Source organism: Stomoxys calcitrans, chromosome 1 (genome assembly GCF_963082655.1).
Source record: "Stomoxys calcitrans chromosome 1, idStoCalc2.1, whole genome shotgun sequence".
Lineage (NCBI taxonomy): Eukaryota > Metazoa > Arthropoda > Insecta > Diptera > Muscidae > Stomoxys > Stomoxys calcitrans.
Window position 1 is genome coordinate 116,376,870 of NC_081552.1, and position 26,902 is coordinate 116,403,771.

A 26,902-nucleotide genomic window follows, 5' to 3' on the forward strand; every position below is an offset into this window, starting at 1 on the left:
CTAAGTGACACGCAGTTCGGAGTCGGTAACTAAAAGGTGGTCCTTATCGTTGAGCTTAGAGAAGAAGAAGTAAAATAGGGAGATCGGTTTATATGGGAGCTATATCAGGCTATGGAGCGATTCAGACTATAATTGACACGTATGTTGAAGTTCATGAGAGAAGTCATTGTACAAAATTTCAGCCAAATCGTATAATAACTGCGACCTCTAGATGCTCAAGATGTCAAGAACCCAGATCGGCATATATGGCTATATCAGGTTATGGACCAATTAAAACCATATTTGGCACAGTTGTTGGAATTCATAACAAAACACTTCTTGCAAAATTTCGGCCAAATCAGATAAGAATTGCGCTCTCTGGTACCTCAAGAAGTCAAGTTTCATGATCGGTTTATATGGCAGCTATATCAGATTATGGACCGATTTGAACCATACTTAGCATAGTTGTTAAAAGTCGTAACAAAACACCTCACGCAAGATTTCAGCAAAATCGCCATATAGCCCTATAAGGGCTGAAGAAGTCACGATCGGTTTATATGACAGCTATATCTGGTTATGGACCGATTTGAACCACAGTTGTTGGAAATTGCAACAAAATACCATGACAAATTTCAGCCAAATCGGATTGAGCCCTCTAGTGACTCAAGAAGTCAAGATCCACGATCGGTTTATGGAGCAGCTGTATCAAAACATGGACCGATATGGCCCACTTACAATCCCAACCAACCTACACAAATAAGAAGTATTCGTGCAAAATTTCAAGCGGCTAGCTTTACTCCTTCGAAAGTTAGCGTGCTTTCGACAGACAGACGGACGGACGGACATGACTATATCGATTTAAAATGACATGACGATCAAGAATATATACACTTTATGGGGTCTCAGAGGAATATTTCGAGGAGTTACAAACAGAATGGCGAAATTAGTATACCCCCATCCTATGGTGAAGGGTATTAAAAATACATTATACTATCAACGGCTATTTGTTGCAAATAGCCTTTATATAGACAATGCTGTATTTAACTAATGTTTGATTTTTATTCTTTAATATTTCAAATAAGGGTTTTCACCCATTCTCGCCACGCTGCGCCTTCTTTTACTTTATATGGAACAAAATTTTCCTTGAAATATTTATTTTCGACAATTAAAGAGCTTTTAGTGAAATACCATGCTACGAAAATAGTATATCGATTGACTAACAGTTCAACAATATAAGTGCCTTTATCTGAATCCCATATGATCTTTATTGGTCCACGAATTTAAGTTTGGATGTAAGGTGTACTCCATTCTTAAAATACTTCATTTCAGCCCGATATTCTCATGATATCTGATTTAGCGGTGTTTTCGGGGATGAGGTGGTCCCCAAGACACTTGGGCCCGAAAAAATATCAGCATCGTACTCTTCTTTCAAATGGTATTTGTAATTGGTTTAGGAGCGTTTACACGATGAGGCGTCCCCCAAACACATGGCCCCAAAATAGGTTATTAAATTCGTTTTCCAATCTTAAAAACCTTCCATTTAAGCCACATATTGGCATGGTCGAATAATTTTTACCCTTTGGGGGGTGTTTTGGGGAAGGGGTGATCCCCTAAATACATGGTCCCACATTTGGATATCAAATTCGTATTTTACTCCCAAATACCTTTATTTGAGTATGGTCAGCAAAAAATTGCTGTTTGTGGCGTATTTTGGGAAAGGGGTAGACCCCAGGAATTTGGTGCCGAAAATGGGTATCAATTCTTGCTCTACCCTCCAATACCTTTCATTTAAGCTCTACATTGACATGGTCGCTAAATATGCCCGATTTAGGGGTGTTTTGGGGATTGGGGTGGTCCCCCAAACACTAAGCCCGGAAAATATATCAGCAACGTGCTCAATTCTCATATAACCATATATCATTTATTTGAACCCCATATTGCCATTGGTCTCAAAATTGGATATCAAATTCGTTTTCTAATCTCATTTAAACTCTGCATATATTTCCGGTTTGGGGTATTTGTCCTAAAAACTATAAATATTTAGTTCCACTCTCTTTAAGATCCAAATTTTCTTGGTGAGCAAATACCTCCTATTTGGGGGTTGTTATGGTGGTGGGACGTCCCCTAGACAGTTGGTCCCTAATGTTGATATCAGATACGTGGTCTACTCCCAAATACCTTTAATTTGATCTCCATATTTTCATAGTCGGCAAAAATGACCGGCTTGGCGGGTGTTTTGGGGGATGGGCGGCTGCTTAGTGAGTTGGCCTTAAAAATATGTATCGGTTTCGTGTTCCACTTTAAAAACCCTCTTATTTGAGCCTCATATTGCAATAGTCAGCAAATACTTACTATTTGGGTAGTGTTGTGGGGGTGGGGTGGCCCCATAGACACTTTTCCCGAATATTGATATCAGATTCATGCTCTACTCCCAAATATTTTGTTTGAGCCCTATATTGCTATGGTCGTAAATTTGTCCCCTTGGGGGGTGTTTTTGGGGAGAGACGGCCCCCCAAACACTTGGTCGCAAATTTGAATATCAGATTCGAATTCTATACTTAAATACCTTTTATTTGAGCCCCATATTGCCATGGTCAGTATATAAGTCCTGTTTGGGGGGTGTTTTGGGGAAGGGGTGGACCCCCAGAAACGTGGTCCCACATTTGGACATTAGATTCGTATTCTACTCGCAAATACCTTTCATTTGAGTCCCACATTGCCATGGTCGGTAAATATGTCCGATTTAGGGGTGTTTTGGGGGTTGGGGTGGTCCCCCTAACAGTTGGTCCGACAATTGGATATCAGGTACGTTTTCTTATCCTAAATACCTTTCATTTGAGTCCCATATGGTCGTGATTGATCTAAATCCTAGTGCTAATCCCTATCCGAGATTTGGATACCAAATTTTTATTTTTAGGTTACTATAAGAGAGCACACAAAATTTCGCTTAAATCGCACCACCCATCTCGGAGATCTGGCGTTTCCGCCCCCCTTCAAAAAAATGTAGTACCCTATTTTCACTACGGGATCATTATGCACCAACTGTAAAAATTTCAAGAAAATCGGTTCAGCGGTTTCTGAGTCTACAAGGAACACACAAACAAACAAACACAAAGTGATTTTTATACCCTCCACCATAAGATGGGGGGTATACTAATTTCGTCATTCTGTTTGTAACTACTCGAAATATTCGTCTGAGACCCTATAAAGTATATATATTCTTGATCGTTGTGAAATTTTATGTCGATCTAGCCATGTCCGTCCGTCTGTCCGTCCGTCCGTCTGTCTGTCGAAAGCACGCTAACTTCCGAAGGAGTAAAGCTAGCCGCTTGAAATTTTGCACAAATACTTCTTATTAGTGTAGGTCGGTTGGTATTGTAAATAGGCCATATCGGTCCATGTTTTGATATAGCTGCCATATAAACCGATCTTGGGTCTTGACTTCTTGAGCCTCTAGAGTGCGCAATTCTTATCCGATTGGGATGAAATTTTGCACGACGTGTTTTGTTATGATATCCAACAACTGTGCCAAGTATGGTTCAAATCGGTCTATGACCTGATATAGCTGCCATATAAACCGATCTTGGGTCTTGACTTCCTGAGCCTCTAGAGTGCGCAATTCTTATCCGATTTGAATGAAATCTTGCACGATGTGTTTTGTTATGATATCCAATAACTGTGCCAAGTATGGTTCACATCGATCCATAGCCTGATATAGCTGCAATATAAACCGATCTTGGGTCTTGACTTCTTGAGCCTCTAGAGTGCGCAATTCTTATCCGTTTGGAATGAAATTTTGCACTACATGTTTTGTTATGATATCCAATAACTGTGCCAAGTGTGGTTCAAATCGGTCTATAACCTGATATAGCTGCCATATAAACCGATATTGGGTCTTGACTTCTTGAGCCTCTAGAGGGCGCAATTCTCATCCGACTAGACTGATATTTGCACATAGTGTTTAAGTATCACTTCTAACAACTGTGCTAAGTATGGTTTAATTCGGGCCATTACCTGGTATAGCTGTCATATAAACCGATCTTGGGTCTTGACTTCTTGAGCCTCTAGAGTGCGCAATTCTTATCCGATTAGAATGAAATTTTGCACCATGTGTTTTGTTATGATATCCAACAACTGTGCCAAGTATGGTCCAAATCGCTTCATAACCTGATGTAGCTGCCATATAAACCGATCTTGGGTCTTGACTTCTTGGGCCTCTAGAGAGCGCAATTCTAATCCGATTTGCCTGAAATTTTGTACGACGGATCCTCTCATGACCGTCAACATACGTGTTTATTATGGTCTGAATCGGTCTATAGCCCGATACAGCTCCCATATAAATCGATCTCTCTATTTTACTTTTTGAGCCCCCAAAGGGCGCAATTCTTATGCGAATTGGCTGACATTTTACACAGGTCTCCAACATATAATTTAATTGTGGTCTACACCGGATCATATCTTGATATCGCTCTAATAGCAGATTTTTCTTTCTTTCTTTTCTTATATCATTTTTTGCCTAAGAAGAGATGCCGGGAAAAGAACTGACAAATGCGCTCCATGGTGGAGGGTATATAAGATTCGGCCCGGCCGAACTTAGCACGCTTTTACTTGTTATATATGAGAAGGAGATTTTGGAGAAGGAAATTTTGGATAAATATAAATTGAAAATTGAAATACCGATGATCGGAGAAGCTGTGGTCATCCCACTCCTCCCAGTCGCACATTCTTCCACTTAGATCTTCCGATACAAAGGTAACATCTAGTGTCTCCTGCCTGTTCCTGGTAATAATGGTCGGTTTATTCCCTTAATTACAAGTCGGCATATTACAACTTATAATATATTCGATAAGCAGCTCACCCCTTTCGTTGATATCCGAACTTCCCCATTGCATTAGCATCACTTCTCTAGATGAGGCACTTATTCCCTGCACCGACGGCTTCAACCAGCAACTTAAGGCTCGAAGACGGCACCTCTGATTCGTGTGCCATATATAGAGAAGCCAGCCAGTAATGAGACTTGTTTATTTCAAGGCTGGCTACTACTGAATCTTCAGTGCTTAGCGACATAAGAATAAAAACATTTAGACTTCACTTTGCAAGAATTCAGGCTCTGTGTCTCCAAGTCCCCCTACCATTGAGAAGTTTAAATCCAGAAATTCAGAGTCCTTTGGTGTAGGCCGTTCAGCGAATCTCCCAATTAAGGTAGTCTCTCTTCTTACCAGTGAGAGTCTTAGGATCACCCGCAACAAGCCTCTCAATAAACCTGAGAGTGATGCGCCTCTTATTACTCCAACCACTAAAAGAGCGTATTGGTTTGCCGATGGCCTAAACAAATTATAGGCACGCGAAAACAAAATAGGTTCGGCCTTGTCCTTAAGACTCATCTGTTGGCTAGAGGAGCCTGGCGCAACCGCTCCACAAGTCGAGGTCTCAGTAGCTGACAACATGCTGCGACCTGATACCACCACCGCAGCTGTTGAGTCTTAGGAGACCATGTTAAGCCTACTCCGGGGTTCTAGAATAGATCTAAATAGCTACCTATTACGAGATAGAGAAAATTCTTGCGGAGCGAAATAAAAATTCGTCCTCCTCCTTGTCAAATACCTTTGGTGTACCTAAAACGTATCGTATTTATTTTGTAAACTTTACTATTTTATTCTACTTTCCAAAATCAAATAACCCATTCTTCCTTGAACGGTTGTCATTTCAAAGAGGCCAAACAAAAATAGCAAACAATTTCCTTAAGTAGATTTCTTTCTGATGATATCCTCAAGCAAATTGCTTTAACTTAATGTCGCTAATCTAACGTTGTTCGATTACTGCTGCTTAAAAGCCAACAAAATGTAAATGTAAATTGTCACCTTTACGCCAATAGGCGCATACACAGTGGCTGATAGGACACGAACTGCGGTGGTATTGATTAACATTGAATATTAACTTGACAAAATACTAATTAGAAACTTTATTAACATGCCACAGAAGGAAAGTAAGTAATAAAATACATCTAGTCGATAGTCAAACAGCCCACCATCAGCATCAAAAGCATGACGAACCAAAAAAGTATACAGGATATAAACTCTCAAACCCACACTCCCAAAGGACAATGGAGGACAAGGTAAAACACAATTAGATTGCGTGTCTAAAACAATACTCGTGACCAAATCAGATACAGCCTGATTATATACACAGCGATAAACTTGGCCAAAAGACTTCGGCAAGGTCTATGCACTTTAGTCAACATACATAAGACGAAAGGTTGTGACGTAGTCGGACGGGGTCAATTTGGCCAAACACATGTTAAGGACGCCTTCGCGTAGACAAAGTAGGCAGGCTTCACTTGATAATTGACATACCTTCATTAACACAGATTCACTTAGTTTTTCTCTATTTATAATTTTGATGGCCACCTTCTTTCCAGTCACACAGTGAACACCCAATTTAACCAGACCTGTAACAAAAAAAAAGATAAAAATTCATTCAATCAAATGGACAACTATAGATTCGTACAAATAAATTCAGTGCAAATTTTAATAACTCCGGATTGTGGCCTGCTGATATGAGACTACGTATATTGGAAAAAAATTTTCACAAAAAAAAAAAAAATAAATAAAGGAAATACAACCCTCACCTCAATAATAAAAGCTGCACATAATTTAAAAGTATTTTATCAAGATATGTCAAGGGCTTAATTGCCGCATCCGTTATCGAGCGAGTTTTTGTTCGTGGATAGTTCCGTTGCGTAAATACTATTTTTTGGATGATGGCCAACGAACGTAATTTTTCAAAAAGTTATCGATTTCCGAGAAGAAAAAATCAATCAGCCGGGTATATTCTAACACAAAAAAAAAAAACAAGTAAGAGCGTGCTAAGTTCGGCTGGTCCGAATCTTATATACCCTCCACCATAGATCGCATTTGTCGAGTTCTACGCGCTGTGTCCCTTTTTAGGCAAACAAAGAATATTGAATAAGAACTGTTATGCTATTGGGGCTATATCAAATTATAGTCCGATTCGGACCATAAATGAATGCTGAACATTGTAGAAGTCATTGTGTAATATTTCAGTTCATTCGGATAAGAATTGGGCCTTGTAGGGGCTCACGAAACAAAATCGGGAGATAGGTTTATATGTGAGCTGTATCAAGCTTTTGATCGATTCAGACCATATTAGACACGTATATTGAAGGTCATGAGAAAAGCCGTTGTACAAAATTGCTGCCAAATCGGATGAGAGTTGCGCCCTCTAGAAGCTCAAGAAGTCAAGATACCAGATCGGTTTATATGGCAGCTATATCAGCTATATCGCCATACTTAGCACAGTTATTGAAAGTCATAACAAAATATCTCATGCAAAATTTCAGCCAAATCGGATGAGAATTGTGTGCTCTATTGGCTGAAGAAGTCAAGATTCAAGATCGGTTTATATGACAGCTATACCAGATTATAAACCGATTTGAATCATACCAAACACAGTTGTTAACAATAACACCAAAACACTACGTGCAAAATTTCAGTCACATCGGATAAGAATTGCGCCCTCTAGAGGCTCAAGAAGTCAAGACCCAAGATCGGTTTATATGGCAGCTATATCAAAACATGGACCGATTTGGCCCATTTACAATCCCAACCGACCTATACTAATATAAAGTATTTGTGCAAAATTTCAAGCGGGTAGCTTTACTCCTTCGTGCTTTCGACAGACAGACGGACGGATGGACGGACGTGGCTAGATCGTCTTAAAATGACATAACGATCAAGAATATATATACTTCATGGGGTTTCAGACGCATATTTCGAGGTGTTACAAACAGAATGGCGAAATTAGTATACCTCCATCCTATGGTGGAGGGTATAAAAACAAGTAGACACGTGCTATATTCGGCTGGGCCGAATCTTATATACCCTCCACCATGGATCGCATTTGTCAAGATCTTTGAAAGACTTTTTCAAATATATTTGAGCTATATCAAGTTATTGACCGATATGGACCGTACTGGTCATGCCGTACAAGTCATCTCCAAAATATCAGGTAAATCGAGTAAGAGGCTCAGAAAGTAAAATTGGGAGATCGGTTATGCATATACATATGCAAAATTTCAGCCAAATTGTATAAAAATGCCCGTTTAGGACTCAATAAGTCAAATCAGTTTTCCTTTATATGGCGGCTATAGCGGGTTATAGACTGATTAAGACAATATTTGGCACAGTTGTTGGAAGTCGAACTAAAACGGCATGTGCAAAATTTCAGCCTAAAAAGATAACAATCGCTTGACACAATTGTTGGATGTCATACACGATATGTGCAAAATTTCAGTCAAATCGGATAGGAATTGAGCCCTATAGAAGCTCAAGAAATCAAGACCCAAGATCGGTTTATATGGCAGCTATACCAGATTATAAACCGATTTGAATCGTACCAAACACAGTTGTTGAAAATAACACCAAAACACTACGTGCAAAATTTCAGTCACATCGGATAAGAATTGCGCCCTCTAGAGGCTCAAGAAGTCAAGACCCAAGATCGGTTTATATGGCAGCTATATCAAAACATGGACCGATATGGCCCATTTACAATTTCCAAACGACCTACACTAATAAGAAGTATTTGTGCAAAATTTCAAGCGCCTGGTTTTAGGCCTGCTGATATGGGATGACTATGAGCACCACACAGGCTGGAACTTTGAGCTCCGACTTGTGTGGTGCCCATCGTTATCACGGGAAGCTTAGCTGAAAGCTACCGGGCGCGTCCACAGGTTGAGGATGGTGGAAAGCTCCGTTTTTATACGGAGTAGCTGCAAATGCGGCCGCGGGCAGTCAGCGATTTTCGAAAGGAGAGTCTCAGTGAGGAGTCATGTGGCACTGGCTTTTAATTAAATACTGAGCGCCAATGATACTCGAGATGACAAGGCGAGTTATTGGCGCCTTCAAATAACCAATGGCCAACATCAGTGTCTGTTCCCAGGTTAGGGGCGGCTGGCGGCGTGCGTCGGATTTGGAGCAAGCGGCTCGCCACAATGAGGTATACATGCAATCCCACAAAACCCATGCGGTTGGGGCGCTGGGCCAGTAACCCGCCCCCGGAAAACATAGAACTACTATGAAAAACATACGAAAAAAGGACCATGATTTGCGGATCTACACCTGGAATGTCCGCACTCTGCATAGAGAAGGTGCAGTATACGCGCTGGCGGAAGTATTAGAGAAGTACAAGGCTGATATTACAGTCCAACAGGAAGTGCGATGGACTGGGAATGACGTCTCTACACCAAACGGTGACGAACTATACTATAGCCGCCATTACACGAGGCATGCATTTGGCTGCGGATTTGTGGTTAGTAGGAGACTGAAACACCTTGTCTCCAGCTTTACTCCGGTGGATGAGAGGCTGGCCACAATCCGCATAAAAGTCAAATTCTTCAACATCAGCCTTATTTGTGCCCATGCCCCGACGGAAGACAAAGACGAGCAGACCAAGGATATTTTCTACGAGCGCCTGGAGAGAATATGACCGCTGCCCCGCCCATGATATTAAAATCGTTCTGGGAGATTTTAATGCGAAAATAGAGAAGAAAAACATTTTTGGTCCAACAGTCGGAAAGTTTAGCCTCCACGAGATAACATCCAGTAATGGGTTGAGGCTGATAGATTTCGCCGCGGCAAAAAACATGGTAGTTAGTAGCACCAGATTTCAACATAAAAATATTCACAAAACCACATGGCTGTCACTCGTTCAAAACACGAGGAACCGAATTGATCGCGTTGTGATAGATGGAAGGCATTCAACCAGTGTGTTAGATGTACGATCGATCCGTGGAGCGAATATAGATTTGGATCATTACCTTGTTGCAGCAAAGGTTCGCATCCGTTTGAACATGGCGAGGAAAGTACGATGTGACACTGCACGGAAGCTGGACATTGAAAAGCTGCAAACACAACAGATGGCAGCGGCATACTCCACTCGACTGACACAACTGCTTGATGAAAGCACACCTTGTTCCGATGATATAAAGGCGCAGTGGCAAACTATTGCCCACTCCATGGAAAATGACGCGAAATCCGTACTTGAGTACCGGAAGCCTCCTCCAGAAAACCCATGGTACGACCAAGAGTGTCGAGATGCTACTGAAGCCAAGAATGCGGCATATAGAGCAACCCTGCAATCAGTAGCAATGCGCAAGATGAAGAAGAGGTATCGGGAGAAAAGGAGAGAGGAGAAACGTCTATTCCGCAGAAAGAAAAAGAAAATGGAAAGACATGAGTGCGAGCGAATTGAGATGTACAGGAGTCAGAATGAAGTCCGGAAATTCTACCTAAGAATTAAACAACAAACCGATAGCTTTGGTGCAGGCACATCCTGCTGCAGAGACAAGAAGGAAATCTGGTAACTGACAGATAACATGCTGAGGATATGGAAAGAACATTTTACCCAACTGATAGTGTCCGATGTTAGCGGCGAAGAGGATACCACAGAACCAATTCCTGATGATGGTATACAATGTTTACCTCCTAATCAGAATGAGGTCCAAGTAGTAGTAACCCGACTAAAGAACAACAATGCAGCATGAGCCGACGTGTTACCCGCTGAACTATTTAAGACCGGATGCGACACGCTGATAAGGCGTATGCATCACCTTATCTGCGCAATCTGGCTAGAAGAACGCATACCCGATGATTGGAACCTCAGCATACTATGTCCCGTACACAAGAAAGGACACAAGGAGGAATGTGCCAACCACACAGGAATAAGTTTCCTCCCCATCGCATACAAGATACTCTCGAGCGTACTGTGTGAAAGATTAAAACCTAAAGTCAATGAGATAATTGGACCCTATCAATGCGGTTTAGACCAGGTAAATCCACCCTAGACCAGATATTCAAACTGCGCCAAATCCTAGAAAAGACCCGAGATGGACAAATCAACACCTACCATCTCTTTGTTGACTACAAAGCCGCCTTCGATACTCCTTTACGTTCAAAGGTATTTCAAGCCATGTCTGAGTTTGGTATCCCTGCAAAATTAATAAGACTCTGCAGGATGAAACTTGCTGATACGCGTTCCTCAGTAAGGATAGGAAAGAATCTCTCCGAACCATTTAATACCAAACGAGGTTTCAGGCAAGGAGACAGCCTATCGTGTGACCTCTTTAATATCCTGCTGGGGAAGATTATACGAGATGCAGATGTGAATAGATATGGCACACTAATCACAAGAGAGCACACCGTACCGAATCGAATGACACCAATTTTGAGATTAAGCGAAGAATAATACTGGCAAACAGATGCTACTTTGGACTAAGTAAGCAGTTTAGAAACAAGGCCACCTCTCGACAGACGAAGACTACACTTTACAAGACACTGATACTACCAGTGCTGTTATATGGTTCTGAACATGGGTACTTGTGAAAGCAGATGAGGCAGTGCTTGGAGTATTTGAGAGAAAGATTCTTCGTAAAATATATGGACCAGTGTGGGATAACGGAGAATATAGGCGATGTATGAACCACGAGCTGTATGACGACGATAGCATAGTTACACGTATCAAAATACAACGGCTGCGTTGGCTAGGTCATGTTGTCAGAATGGATGAAGAAGCTCCAGCAGAGAAGTCTTTTGAAGGCAAACACGGTGGTACACGCAAACCGGAAAGACTAAAAGCCCGATGGAAAGATCAAGTTGTGTGAGACACCTCGAAACTTAGTGTCAGAGATTTTAGAATGAGCGCAGAAGATCGAGGCGCTTGGAACGGTATTCTACGTTTGGCTAGTGGAACAAATATTCTATCTGCCTTTGAAAGTCAGAGTGCATTCGACAGACGGACGGAGGAACATGGCTAGATCGACTTAAAATATCATGACTATCGATATTACGAGGTGTTACAAGCAGAAAGACTAAATTAGTATACCCCCAAAAAATATTGGAGTTTACGTCGCCGCTATCGCAGCCAACGGGGCTTCGTCAAAGTTGGATTTTTTTGGACACGCTAAAGTAGAACAGCCAAATGTATAATTGAGAAAAGTTAAAAGCTGTTCCTCGATAAATATCCTGTCGCCTTTACCCTTGCCATGTCCTAAAAGCATAAAATCGGGAATCTCTTACTTCAAGTCGGAATTAGTCGGGATTCTGCAAACGCACAAGGTATAAGTCAAAATTTAATTTTTATTCACAAAAGAAAAACAAGGAAATACTGACTTGCTTCGACCGAGCCGAATATGGATTCACCAAAAAATTTATTTTACTTAAATCTGTTTACTTTTCGGCCAAATCGAATGAAAGTTGGAGCTTCTAGGGACTCATACATACATATTTTTTCACGAAAATTCCATTACTTCTCTCATATCATAGAGTGCAGCCCTATTCAAAATTTAGCTCAATAATATGGGGCCTCCATGCTTATGCCAAGTCTGAACGGGGTGGCGCTTGGCGACACCACTTCTTAGAGAAGTTTCAACATGGCTGTATACCTTGCGAATGAGGTAGCATTTGTAAGTGGATAACCACCGCTGAAAAATGTTGTCTGATGTTTACTCCGGGATTGGAACCCACGCTTTCTGAGTCATTGGCGGAAACGCTAATCTCTGCATCACGGTGATATCCAGGTGACTTCTAGGGTCTCAAAAAGGCAATTCTGAGAATTGGTTTATAAGAGGTCTGTACCAATATGTGCTCTTATGTGGATGGGATTTGGTGCGAGTATTGGAGGGTATAAGTACACTTTACGTACCAAATTTTGCCGCAATGAAATCAAAATTGAGACGTCTACGGGCTTAGTCAGTCATATTAGGGAATCGGTTTTTATGGGGGCTATATCTATTTATAGAGGGCACCGTGGCGCAGAATATAGCATGTCCGCCTATGACGCCGACAGCATGGGTTCACATCCCGACGTGAACATCAAAAAAGTTTTCAGCGGTGGTTATCCCCTTACTAATGCCGGCTACATTTGTAAGGGATCCTGCCATGTAAAAACTTCTCTACAAAGTGGTGTCGCTTTGCGTCACGCGGTTTGGAGTCGACATAAAAAAGGACGCCCCTTATAATTGAGCTTAAACTTTAATCGGACTGCACTCATTGAAATCCCCTGCCCCATAACGGAGACTTCATGGGATATTTAGTAGTTTGGTAGTATCCACTGTTCCTTAATTGAGTCTTCATGGGATTTTTAGTAGTAAAGTGAACGACTAAAATCAGTTACAACAAATTTTCCCGCCATGTTTTAGGGGAAAATTGACCTGTCGAAAGTCGCCAATTTTTTATATCGCAAAATTCAAACGAAAAAATTTCTCAAAATTGTTAGGAGGGAGATTTCTGGAATCCTTTTTAATGTCCTGTTGCATTTGATGGTTTCTATAAAAAATAAATTTATGGCAATAATCCTACTTCTTTTGAAATCAGCTTCTATTTTATGCTGATATCGTTAAATCCAGTTTTTTTCGCTAAATGATCACAAAATATTAAGAAAATGATTTGTTTTCTTTTTTTTCAAAAACTTTTTAAATTCGAAATATTTAAAAAAAAAAAATGCTGTGTCAATATAATTTCCATAAATTTTGAATAAACTATGGTGCAACCAATATCAAGGTGTAACTGCATCACAATTTTAATATTGGGTTGCCCAAAAAGTAATTGCGGATTTTTTAAAAGAAAGTAAATGCATTTTTAATAAAACTTAGAATGAACTTTAATCAAATACACTTTTTTACTCTTTTTTTCTAAAGCAAGCTAAAAGTAACAGCTGATAACTGACAGAAGAAAGAATGCAGTTACAGAGTCACAAGCTGTGAAAAAATTTGTCAACGCCGACTATATGAAAAATCCGCAATTACTTTTTGGGCAACCCAATAGCTTTAGCCTTAACAGTGAAGAAAAAATATTTTGAATGTTTTAGTGCCGAAATGTAGGAATCTAAAAAAAAAACTCTAATCGGCCGATTAATACTGTCAATGTGTAACTGTAACGCAATTTTGAGATCTTTAGCTCAATCCGTAAATAAATTACAAAATAATAAATAATTAAAAGCGTGCTATGTTCGGCCGGGCCGAATCTTATACACCCTCCACCAAGGATCGCATTTGTCGAGTTCTTTTCCCGGCATCTCTTCTTAGGCAAAAAGGATATAAGAAAAGATTTGCTCTGCTATTAGAGCGATATCAATATATGGTCCGGTTTGGACCACAATTAAATTATATGTTGGAGACCTATGTAAAATGTCAGCCAATTCGAACAAGAATTGGACCCTTTGGGGGCTCAAGAAATAAAATAGAGAGATCGATTTATATAGGAGCTGTATCAGACTATAGACCGATTCAGACCATAATAAACACGTATGTTGATGGTCATGAGAGGATCCGTCGTACAAAATTTCAGGCAAATCCGATAAGAATTGCGCCCTCTAGAGGCCCAAGAAGTCAAGACCCCAGATCGGTTTATATGGCAGCGATATCAAAACATGGACCCATACTTAGCGCAGTTGTAGGAAGTGATATCAACACACCACGTGCAAAATTTCAGTCAAATCGGACCAGAATTACGCCCTCTAGAGACCCAAGAAGACAAGACCCAAGGTCGGTTTATGTGGCAGTTATATCAAAACATTAACCGACCTACAATAATAAGAAGTATTTGTGCAAAATTTCGAGCGGCTAGCTTTACTCCTTCGAAAGTTAGCGTGTTTTCGACAGACAGACGGACGGACGGACAGACGGACGGACGGACGGACAGACGAACGGACGGACAGACATGGCTAGATGGACATAAAATGTCATGACGATCAAGAATATATATACTTTATGGGGTCTAAGACGAATATTTCGAGTAGTTACAAACAGAATGATGAAATTAGTATACCCCCACCCTACGGTGGAGGGTATGAAAATCTTCAAGTCATCCGTAAAATTAAAAAAAAAATCTTCTAGTCATTAGGTACTTACTGCCAAGATATACCTGTATCTCAAATTTCCGAGCTGTAGCTCAATCTATAAAGAAAGTACTAAATAGTACCAATTACAGCACTTAAGTACTTTTTATTCACCTCCTTCTATTGTACGTTTTCGATATTTCATAGTCGGTACAACTTATCGTAGTCGGTGTCAAGATATCGATAATTTTAAGCAATATTTTATACCCACCACCGAAGAATGGGGGAATATACCCCTATTTGTCATTCCGTTTGCAACATATCAAAATATCCATTTCTGACCCTATAAAGCATATATATTCTTGATCAGCGTAAAAATCTAAGACGATCTAGACATGTTCGTCCGTCCGTCCGTATGACTCTTGAAATCACGCTACAGTCTTTAAAAATAGAGATATTGAGCTGAAACTTTGCATAGATTCTTTTTTTGTCCATAAGCAGGTTAAGTTCGAAGATGGGCTATATCGGACTTTATCTTGATATAGCCCCCATATAGACCGATCCGCCGATTTAGGGTCTTAGGCCCATAAAAGCCACATTTTTTTATCCGATTTTGCTGAAATTTGGGACAGTGAGTTGCGTTAGGCCCTTTGACATCATTTATCAATTTGGCCTAGATCGGTTCAGATTTGGATATAGCTGCCATATAGACCGATCCTCCGATTTATGGTCTTAGGCCCGTAAAAGCCACATTTATTATCCGATTTTGCTGAAATGTGGGACAGTGAGTTGCATTAGGCCCTTCGATATCATTCAACAATTTGCCCCAGATCAGTCCAGATTCGGATACAGCTGCCATATAGACCGATCTCTTGGTTTTAGATTTTTGGGCCATAAAAGACGCATTTATTGTCCGATATCGCTGAAATTTGGGACAGCGTGCTGTGTTAGGCTCTTCGACGTCCTTCCTCAATTTGGCCCAGATTTGTCCAGATTTGAATATAGCTGTCATATAGACCGATGCAATTTTCACCGCATTTTGATGAAAGGTGGTTTACATATATACCGGAGGTGGTGGGTATCTAAAGTTCGGCCCGGCCGAACTTAACGCCTTTTTACTTGTTAATTTTACCCTTCTCCGTTCACTGCAAAAGTTAATTAGCCATTTCGTACTTTTTGGTACTAAAATGTATGATTTGTTAAAAAATCACTTAGGCAGCCAACATATATTTCTCAGTAGAAACTACATGTCAGAGCTCTAGTTCAATCCGTAAAGAAAGTATGAAATGGTACCAAATACGGTACTAAATGTACGTTTCTTCTGTTTCCATTTCTATTTCTCATATTTTTTCCATCAACCCCCTTTCTTTTGCAACAACAATCATTTAAGCCAAATTTCGAGGTTCTAGTTCTACCCGTTCGCCCTATGCAAAGTTTACCTATTTCATACCTTTTTTAGTAGTTTTTTGTTCCTGAATGTCCAAAAGTCCAAAAACTCATTTGGCCAATTCAGTTTGTAATAGTATACCTAAATTCCTAAATTCAAAGCTCTAGTTCAATTAGTGAACATGGTACCAAAAAGTACTAAAGGTACTATTTTTCCCACATCTGGTACGATTTTGGGAAATTTTTGTCACCAAATCTTTTTTTTTCGAGACGCTCTTTAACTTGAGCCCAAAATCATAATTCCAGCCCCATCCGTTCGTGCTGGGTAAAAAGCCACCATTTCGTACATTTTAGTACCTAAACGTACGAAAATCACAAAAATCCATCTTATAGCGCGCCTACGACCCAAGACACAAATTCATGCAAAAATTTCATAAATCTAGCTTTAGCGGTCTGGGCTGGGCATTGAGCGGCCAGTCAGTCAGTAAGCCAATCAGCCAATCACACATATATAGTGATAAAATTTCATCAAAATCGGACAACGGAATCGAGGATCAGGCGAAATGGGTAAAATTTTTTTCTTTAAAAATATTTATTGAAATTTGTCTAAAAAAAAATTTAGGAAAATATTGTTTGGGAGAGATAAGCATAGTAAAAATACTTTAAAAATGTTCATGCTAAATCTAAATTTTGCTTTTAAAAAATAATCTCGAGGTTAGGTTGTCGTTAGAGAGTTTTTCGCTGAAAGTGAGTCCTTAAAAAATTCATTAAAATGAAGCCTTTAGAAAAAATGTTGATTACTATTGTTTCTATAAAATTTTTGTCTTGAGAAAGAATTTAATTAAAATGTTGTCTTTAGAAAAAATTTTTAAGAAATTTTTTCATTAAAAAATAATTTCGAGGGGGGTTCGGCCCTTACTGAAGTTTTGTCATTTGGGGAATGTTACGCAGAAATTTTGTCTTTAGAAAAATTTCATTATAATTAGTTTAGAAAATATGTCATATAAATCTTGTTTTTACTAAGAATTTCATTACAATTTTGTCCTCAAAAAAATAGTTTTAAGGCGGATCTATCCTCAGCAATATGTTGCCTTTGTAGAGTAATCATATATACAATATAAAAATCAATTTGTGTTTGTTTGTAGGTTTGTTTGTTTGTTCGATTGTTTGTTTGTTTGTGTGTTCCTTATAGACTCAGAAACGGCTGAACCAATTTTCTTGAAATTTTCACAGATGGTGCATAATGACCCCGTGGTGAAACACTCTTACAGCCTCTTGAAAAAAGTCTTGGGAACAATTGTAGACGGTGTCAAAAGTCCAAGAGGATCGCACAACCTGGGAGACTCCGACAAAATGATCCACTTCGTAAAAACCTCAATGTCGTCAACATTGACTTTGAAAGAAAATGAATCAGCTCTTGTATTCCCCTTAATCCCAAGAGTTTTCACTATATTTTATCGGTTAAAATCGATGGAAATAGATTGATCTCTGCAGTTCTGTGGAATTTCTTCAAAAAGTTCCTGCGAATATAATATCCATTTACGCAGATTGCAACCGCCCTAACCAAGAAGCCGACATAAATCCTTCTGCGACACCCTCTCATCCTCAAGATTCTCAGCACCTAAAATTATGTCATCTACATATGAATCTGACACCAAAATTTCAGCAGCCTTCGGGAAATCGAACCTATAATCCTTTGCAAGTTCAAGCTTTTCAATGACTAGTGCCATTAAAAAGACATCCGCAGTTTCGTCGTCGTGCTCCCCTTCATGGTGCGGCGAATTCCGACGAACGTCGTCCAGGTATCGACCTATCCTCGTTATGTGACAGAGGTTTTTATATTCACCCATAAAGTCCCTGTAAACCTGAGCAAATTCTGTTCGTTTCGAAAACGAAATCTTCAACTGCTGAAGCCGACTAAACGAATTCAAAACATTATTCAGCACATCCGGTTGCGAACCATCACACAAAATGGATTTAAATGGTAAATCTACCATATAATGGTCATTTCGTTTCAGTGAAATCAGATAATAACTGTCCCCAATTTCGGCAAAATCTGACAATAATTGAGCCTTTTATGGGCCCAAGACCTTAAATCGAGACATCGGTCTATATAGCAAAAAATTTCAAATTTTGCCCATGAACATTCCACTAAGGAACAGGGGCAAACATCTCACATATCAATGAGTGCTGTCCGATTCAAGTTTAAGCTCAATGATAAGGGGCCTCCTTTTTATAGCCGAGTCCGAACGGCGTGCCGCAGTGCGACACCTTTTTGGAGAGAAGTTTTACATGGCATAATACCTCACAAATGTTGCCAGCATTAGGAGGGGAAAACCACCGCTGAAAATTTTTTCTAGTCATTCGGTTTAAAACACATCGAAATATTCGTCTAAGACCCTATAAGACCCATCTAACCATGTCCGTCCATCCGTTTGTCGAAACAACGATACGATACCGATCTGCCGATTTGACATCTTCAGCCTTTGCAAGCCGCATTTTTTGTCTGATTTGGCTTAAATTTTGCATGTAGTTTTCTGTTATGACGTTCAACAACTGTGCCGAATCGGTCTATAACCTGATATATCCAAATCGGTCTATAACCTAATATAGCTCACATATCTACCGATCTAGCTACGATTTAGCTGCACATTTTTGCACATAGTGTTCTGTTGACTTTCAACAACTATATTCAGTAAAGTCCAAACCGGTCTATAACCTGATATAGCTCCCATATAAACCGAGATCCTGATTTGACTTCTCGAGTCCTTACAAGCCGCAATTTTTGTCCGATCTGGCTGATAGTTTGCATGTTGTGTTCTGTTATGATTTCTAACAACTGTGCAACGTACGGTTCAAATCGGCCTATAATCTAATATAGCTCCCATATAAACCGGTCTCCAGATCATACTTGTGCGGTTCCGAGAAGCTTTAATTTTACTGGTTTGACATACGCTTCTTCAACTTAATTTATTTAATATAACCTTTTAACAGAGTCAATGGTGGTGTTTTCCCAAGATTCGGGCCGGCCGAACTTAGCACGTTTTTACTTGTTTTTATACCCACCACTAAAGGGGTTAACACCTCGAAATATTCGTCTAGATCCCATAAAGAATATTTATTCTTGATCGTCTCGACGCTCTGAGTCGATCTAGCCATGTCCGTCCGTCTGTCGAAATCCGCTATCGTAGCGGTCGAACGCGTAAAGCTAGCTGCTTAAAATTTTGCTCAGATACTTAACTCTGACGTAGGTCGTTGGAGATTGCAAATGGACCATATCGGTTCAGATTTAGATATATTTCCCATCAGGGGCGCAGCCACATTTTTTCACGATCGAAAATTGCCAAAATTCTTCTGTTACTGTAAAATTAATAAAGATACCTCGAACTTTTTTTTGAAAATTGCGGTCGCTACTGGGTTTAGGAACTGGCACATCGGCGATGATATTTGGTTAAGGTCAGGGCTGAACTTTGTACTGCTTCTCAACAGACTATTTATAAGCCGATACTAATCTTATAAGCCGATACTAATCCTTCAAAATGTGGTTGTCCTTGCGAATATCATAGATTTATAGTGATAGTTTTGGCGAATCAGCTACAGTATTTTGATGAAATTTTTTCATTTGTGCTCATTTTACTTTGCTCTCAAACTTGTTTTAAGATTTCAATAGGTTTCTGTTTGTGTCGGTCAATTGGTTTTAAATGACTTTTATTTCCATAAAATTTTACGCAAACAAATTGAAAAATTAAGCAACTATATATGTTACATATTTAAAAAAAAATTACCAAATTTTGCAAGTAGCCATCTACGTTCTGCTTAAACGATGCTGCTAATTTCTCCTCCGATTTTTATTAAAATCGGTCGTAAATCCGTTTCTGATGGAAAAAATTTCCGGTAAAAATGCATCCAACTATTGCCGTATATGGCTATATACGTCCTAAAGTTTTCATAACTTATTGGAAATAAAATAAGTAATGGTGGCAGAACTACAAATCTGAAATACGAAGAGATTTCCACGTTAATGCAGTTGTAAACTTTTTTCTTTCTTTGCCCCCAAATTTGCAAATTTAAATTTTTTTAAAAATATTCCACTTTGACTACGGTCAAAGCCTACAAGACTAAAAAATTTCTACTTGAACCAACATTGCTTGCTACTGACTGATAGATTTCGAATGTAACTCCTTATGAGCTCAGTATCAATTGCTATAACTACTGAATTTTGAATTATGAAAATCTAAGAAAAAAACGAAATGGTTTCTTTAATGAAAATGTCTTTAATGAAAATGTCATTACGAATGCCTCAAGCTAGGAAAGAAGTATCCTAAGAGATTTGGATTGGCGTAAAGCGGACGACTAAAACTTGTTAAAAACGATTTCTCCGTTATGTAAGGACATGTTTTGGGGGAAATTAGCTTTTTGGGTTAGGCTAGGTTAGGTTGAAAAGAGGGTGCAGTTATTAATCTGCCCCATGCCACTATAGACATAAACCTATGGCAGTAATAGGCTTCTTGTGCACTCTAAAAACTAAAAAAGTATCCTCGAAAAAGAAAATTTTAAGTTAGGATTTCCGTGCTACTTACAAAATCTATAATTGTTTTCCTCCCTGTGCATTTCAGGTATCGTGCCCCCACCTAAGTACCGGTGTCTGTTAGCCGCGAAAGACTGGTGCCTCTTTTGGCACCAAAATCTATACTAACCTCCTTCTTACTTCCATTCAGTAATAGCCTCGTTTTCTCACTATCCGGATCACCCCAAAGGATTTGCGGATTTTGCTGTTCCACAGTGTTACATTCGGGTTTGTCGCCCACACCTTAATATCGGACTGCGTCTACTCGAAAGACTTCGAGTTAACCAAGTTTATCGTCTGCCCTTTCATTCCCCCTTACTCCGCCATGGCCCGGCACCTAAACGATGCGGTTTGTGCCATCCTCAGAGAAGGCGTTAATCTCCTTACACTGCAAATCTGTTCGTGACCTTACCGTCCTGGTTGTTATTGCCCTTATGGCCATTTTACTGTCCGTAAAGTTCATACTCGACGTCTTGCGTTAGTACAACACCACCTCGCGCATTCCATGATCGTCCGGATCTCTGCCTGCAGGACCGCATTATGGTCAGGCAGTCCAAAACAGATCTCAGTCCCTGGGTTCTCAATGTGCTATTTTATGTCAATGTTATTAAATTCACCTTTCTTTGCCAAATTGTTATAAAATAATTTAAACAAGTAAAAGCGTGCTAAGTTCGGCCGGGCCGAATCTTATATACCCTCCACCATGTATCGAATTTGTCGAGTTCTTTTCCCGGCATCTCTTCTTAGGCAAAAAAGGATATAAGAAAAGATTTGCTCTGCTATTAGAGCGATATCAAGATATGGTCCGGTTTGGACCACAATTAAATTATGTGTTGGAGACCTGTGTAAAATGTCAGCCAATTCGAATAAGAATTGCGTCCTTTGGGGGCTCAAGAAGTAAAATAGAGAGATCGATTTATATGGGAGCTGTATCGGGCTATAGACCGATTCAGACCATAATAAATACGTATGTTCATGGTCATGAGAGAATCCGTCGTACGAAATTTCAGGCAAATCGGATAATAATTGCGACCTCTTGAAGCTCAAGAAGTCAAAATCCCTGATCGGTTTATATGGCAGCTATATCAGGTTATGAACCGATTTGAACTTTATTTGACACACTTGTTGAAAGTAAGAATAAAATACGTCATGCAAAATTTCAGCCACATCAGATAGGAATTGCGCCTTCTAGAAGCTCAAGAAGTCAAGTCCAAAGATCTGTTTATATGGCAGCTATGTGAAAAATTTCATTCTAATCGGATAAGAATTGCGCACTCTAGAGGCTCAAGAAGTCAAGACCCAAGATCGGTTTATATAGCAGCTATATCAGGTTATGGGCCGATTTGAACCATACTTGGCACAGTTATTGGTTATCATAACAAAACATGTCTTGCGAAATTTCATTTCAATCGGATAAGAATCGCGCCCTCTAGAGGCTCAAGAAGTCAAGACCCATGATCGGTTTATATGGCAGCTATATCGAAACATGGACCGATATGGTCCATTTACAATACCAACCGACCTACACTAATAAGAAGTATTTGTGCAAAATTTCAAGCGGCTAGCTTTACTCCTTCGAAAGTTAGCGTGCTTTCGACAGACAGCCGGACGGACGGATATGGATAGATCGACATAAAATGTCGCGACAATCAAGAATATATATACTTTATGGGGTCTCAGACGAATATTTCGAGTAGCTACAAACAGAATGACGAAATTAGTATACCCCCCATCCTATGGTGGAGGGTATAAAAATATATATATATATTTTTTTTTTGTATTAAAAAAAATTTAAAAAAATGTTTTAAATTTTCTTTAAAAAAGTTGTTGTTAACAAAATTTAAAAATTTATATTATAATTATATACATATACTTTAATTAAGATTTTTTTTTTTCAAATTGGACAAGAGAATCGAAAAAATGTATTGAAATTGCCTATAAAAAATTTTTAGGACAATGTTTTTGTTATTGGAATTTATCGAAATCTTTCTCTTAAAGAAAATAATTTCGGGGATACCTGGTCCTGAGCAACATTTTGCCTTTAGACTGAACCGGGCACGCTCCGCTGCGCCTTTTTCAACTCTCTAATATCTTTTTAAGGTGGGGATACCTTACCCTAAATGCGGATATCGAATTCGTGCCACTGAAGGCGTTCGAATCCTGGCGAGAACATTTGGACAAAGCGGTTTTTATCCCCTCTTAATGTTGGCGACATTTGCGATGTACAATGACATACATGGGCATTTAAAAAAGATTCCCCAAAGAGGTGTCGCACTGCGGGACACAGTTCGGACTAGGCTATAAAAAGGTCCATTAGCATTGAGTTTAAACTTGAATCGGAAAGCATTCCTTGATGTGTGAGAAGTTCGCCCCTGCTCGGATCCTGGTGTTTTTAAAAATTAGGGTAAAGAGAAGCGCTTTTTAGGGGAAGATGCCACCTCATATATTAAGACCCAAATATGGATATTAAATTTGCGCTGCACTTCCAAATCCCTTTTATTTGAACCCCATATTACCATGGCCGGTAAATATGAACCGTTTGGAGGGTGTTTTGGGGCTGGGGCGGCCACCGGCACATTGCACAGAAAATGGATATCAAATTCGTTCTTTATTCCCAACGAAGTTCAGTTTAGGGGGTGCTTTAGGGCGTACCCCAAAACACTTGGCTCCAAAATTGGATATCAAATTCGTTTTCTACACTCACATACCTTTCATTTGGGTCCCATATTGTTATAATGGGCCAAATAACCTATTTTTCGTATCTTTAGGAGGAAAAGTACCACCTAGACTTGAACGCAAATTTTAATGTCATATTCGTAATTTACTCCCAAATACTTTTCCTTTGAGTTCCGTATAGCCATCGTCGGCTAATATGCCCATTTGGGGGTATTTGGGGGTGGGCGACCTCCCATTACTTGGACCTAATATTTTATGGCCTATTTGTAATCCACTGCCTAATACTTTTCATTTGAGTCCAACATTGACATAAACTTCGAATATATCTGTTTAGAGGAGTTTTAAGGTTGGGGGGCTAGCTGATTACTTGGAGCCAAATTTTAATACTATTTTCGTTTTCTGGTCTCCAATTCCTTTCATTTGATACCCTTATTGTGCCCATCGGACCACTTTCGGAAGAAAGGGAGATCCGCCTCCACCCGATATCTTAAAATTATATATCCTATGTTTCCTTCCAGACAAACTTACACAATATATGAAAATTTTAAATCGGTTGAGCCAAGTATCATATAGTAATAATGGGTCTAATTGCGTTTTTGAGGGGTGGAGTGACCCCCTATACTTTGAACTGATTTTGTATGCCAAATTCGAAAGCTACTCCCGAATAGCTTTCATTTGAGCCCCATATTGAAATGAAAGCCCAATATGTCTGTTTGGGGGAGTTTTAGAGTTGGGGCGGCCCGATGGGTACTTTGACTCAAATTTTAATACCATATTCGTATTCTAGTCTCCAATACCTTTCATGTGATACCTTTATTGTCCCGATCGGTCCACTTTTGATTTTGGTTTGTGTTTTTGGCATTAGGGGGAGGGTCCGTCCGCCTCCCGATATCAAAAAATTATATAGCATATCGCTTCAGACTAACCTACACAATCTGTGAAAATTTCAAGATAATCGGTTCGGCCGGTTTTGAGTCTATACGGAACAAACAAAAAAAAAACAAATTGAATTTAATATAAAAGACTAGCTGAGCCCGTCCCGCTCTGCTGCGCCCGTTTATGCTATGTTGGAGAGGTGTACTATAAATTTGAACATTTCTGCGTAATTGTAGTTGAAAATGTATTCCAATTTTCCTATGGATTTTTCTACACTCAAGTACCTCTTATTTAAACCCCACATTGCAATGGTCAGTAAAAGTCCTTCCCTCCCAAATACCTTTAATATCACTCCATATTGTAGTGGTTGGTCTATAAATCCGTTTGGCGGGTTTTGGGGGTGGGCGGCACTCCTGGGCATCCCACCCCAGAATTTGATACCAAATTTTTTGCTTTTAGATCTCTCCTGTATTCCTATATTTTATTTTTCTTTTTTCAAAGGACTGATAGGTTGCCATAACAAAGATACATGCTGATGATTAATTTTTGCCACTCAGCCCTCTCTCTGTTCATGTTGGCACGTTTTCAATTGGATCAACTATTGTGTTGCCCAAAAAGTAATTGCGGATTTTTTAAAAAAAAGTAAATGCATTTTAAATAAAACTTAGAATGAACTTTAATCAAATATACTTTTTTTACACTTTTTTCTAAAGCAAGCTAAAAGTAACAGCTGATAACTGACAGAAGAAAGAATGCAATTACAGAGTCACAAGCTGTGAAAAAATTTGTCAACGCCGACTATATGAAAAATCCGCAATTACTTTTTGGGCAACCCTAAATCCAATTGGGTCAAACAATTTCAGTTGAAAACTGCCAGATGACGCTAATTTAAATATTAGTGCTACTCGCTTAGAGTGGATCATATGGTATGGCGGTTGCCCATGAATAGTCATTCATAGACAGCCACCATACCATATGACTATCTATTAAATAGTCATCATTTAGTCTTTTTTTATACCCACCACCGAAGGATGGGGGTATATTCATTTTGTCATTCCGTTTGCAACACATCGAAATATCCATTTCCGACCTTATATAGTATATATATTCTTGATCAGCGTAAAAATCTAAGACGATCTAGACATGTCCGTCCGTCTGTCTGTTGAAATCACGCTACAGTCTTTAAAAATAGAGATATTAAGCTCAAACTTTGCACAGATTCTTTTTTTGTCCATAAGCAGGTTAAGTTCGAAGATGGGCTATATCGGACTATATCTTGATATAGCCCCTATGTAGACCGATCCGCCGATTTAGGGTCTTAGGCCCATAAAAGCCACATTTATTATCCGAGTTTGCTGAAATTCGTAACAGTGAGTTGTGTTAGGCCCTTTGACATCCTTCGTTATTTTGGCACAGATCGGTTCAGATTTGGTTATATCTGCCATATAGATCGATCTCTCGATTTTAAACTTGGCTCCATAAAAGGCGCATTTATTGTCCGATTTTGCTGAAATTTTACACAGTTTCTTATGTAAGGGCTTTTGACATCCGTGTCCTATATGACTCAGATCGGTCACGGACATTGAGCTACCAAAAAGACCAATATTTTGTTCAACAAAATTTAACGGTGATACTTGTAGTTATTGGACTACTCAATGTCCGTGACGAATTTGGTCTAAAGCGAACCATATTTCTATAAAGCTGCTACGGGTGCATAAATTATGCATTTTCACTGGACTATGACGAAAGGTGGTTTACATATAGACCCAAGGTGGTGGGTATCCAAAGTTCAGCCCGGCCGAACTTAATGCCTTTTTACTTGTTTCTTATACCCTCCACCATAGGATTGGAGGAATACTAATTTCGTCATTCCGTTTGTTACACCTCGAAATATGCATATAAGACCCTATAAAGTACATATATTCTTGATCGTCATAACATTTTAAGTCGATCTAGCCATTTTGATATAGCTGTCATATAAACCGATCTTGGGTCTTGACTTCTTGAGCATCTAGAAAGCGCAATTCTCATCCGATTTGGCTGAAATTTTGGATGAATGTTTTGTTTTGACTTCCAATAGCTATGTTAAGTATGGCTCATATCAGTTCATATAAACCGATCGTGGATCTTGACTTCTTGATCCAGTATAGGATGCAATTATTTTCCGATTTGGCTATAATTTTGCATGAAATATTTTGTTATGACCTTCAACAACTGCGATAAATATGGTTCAAAAAGGTACATAGCCTCATATAGCCGTATAAACTGATCTGGGATTTTCACTCCTTAAGCCTCTACAGGGCGCAATTCTTATCCGATTTTGCTGAAATTTTGTACAACGGCTTCTTCATTGACTGTCAACATACGTGTTTAATATGGTCTTAATCGATCTGTAAATAATCCCATATAAACCTATCTCCTGATTATGCTTCTTGAGCCCCTACAAGGCACAATTCCTATCCGAATGGACTGAAATATTACCCAATGACTTATACTATGGTCTTCATCATTCAATTCACTTATGGTCCGAATCGGACTATAACTTGATATATCTCCAATAGTATA

The 26,902-nt window shown here is 39.4% G+C and overlaps 1 protein-coding gene across 3 annotated transcripts in view; it reads right to left on the reverse strand.

Annotated features, from left to right (window-relative positions):
* LOC106091999 (serine/threonine-protein kinase BRSK1) overlaps positions 1 to 26,902 on the reverse strand; it is a 267,761-nt gene that overhangs the window by 105,059 nt on the left and 135,800 nt on the right. For all 3 annotated transcript variants that reach the window (XM_059362652.1, XM_059362646.1, XM_059362656.1), the window contains exon 3: positions 6,333 to 6,427. In XM_059362652.1, the coding sequence (XP_059218635.1) occupies positions 6,333 to 6,427 (95 nt within the window). The remainder of the gene's footprint in view (positions 1 to 6,332; positions 6,428 to 26,902) is intronic.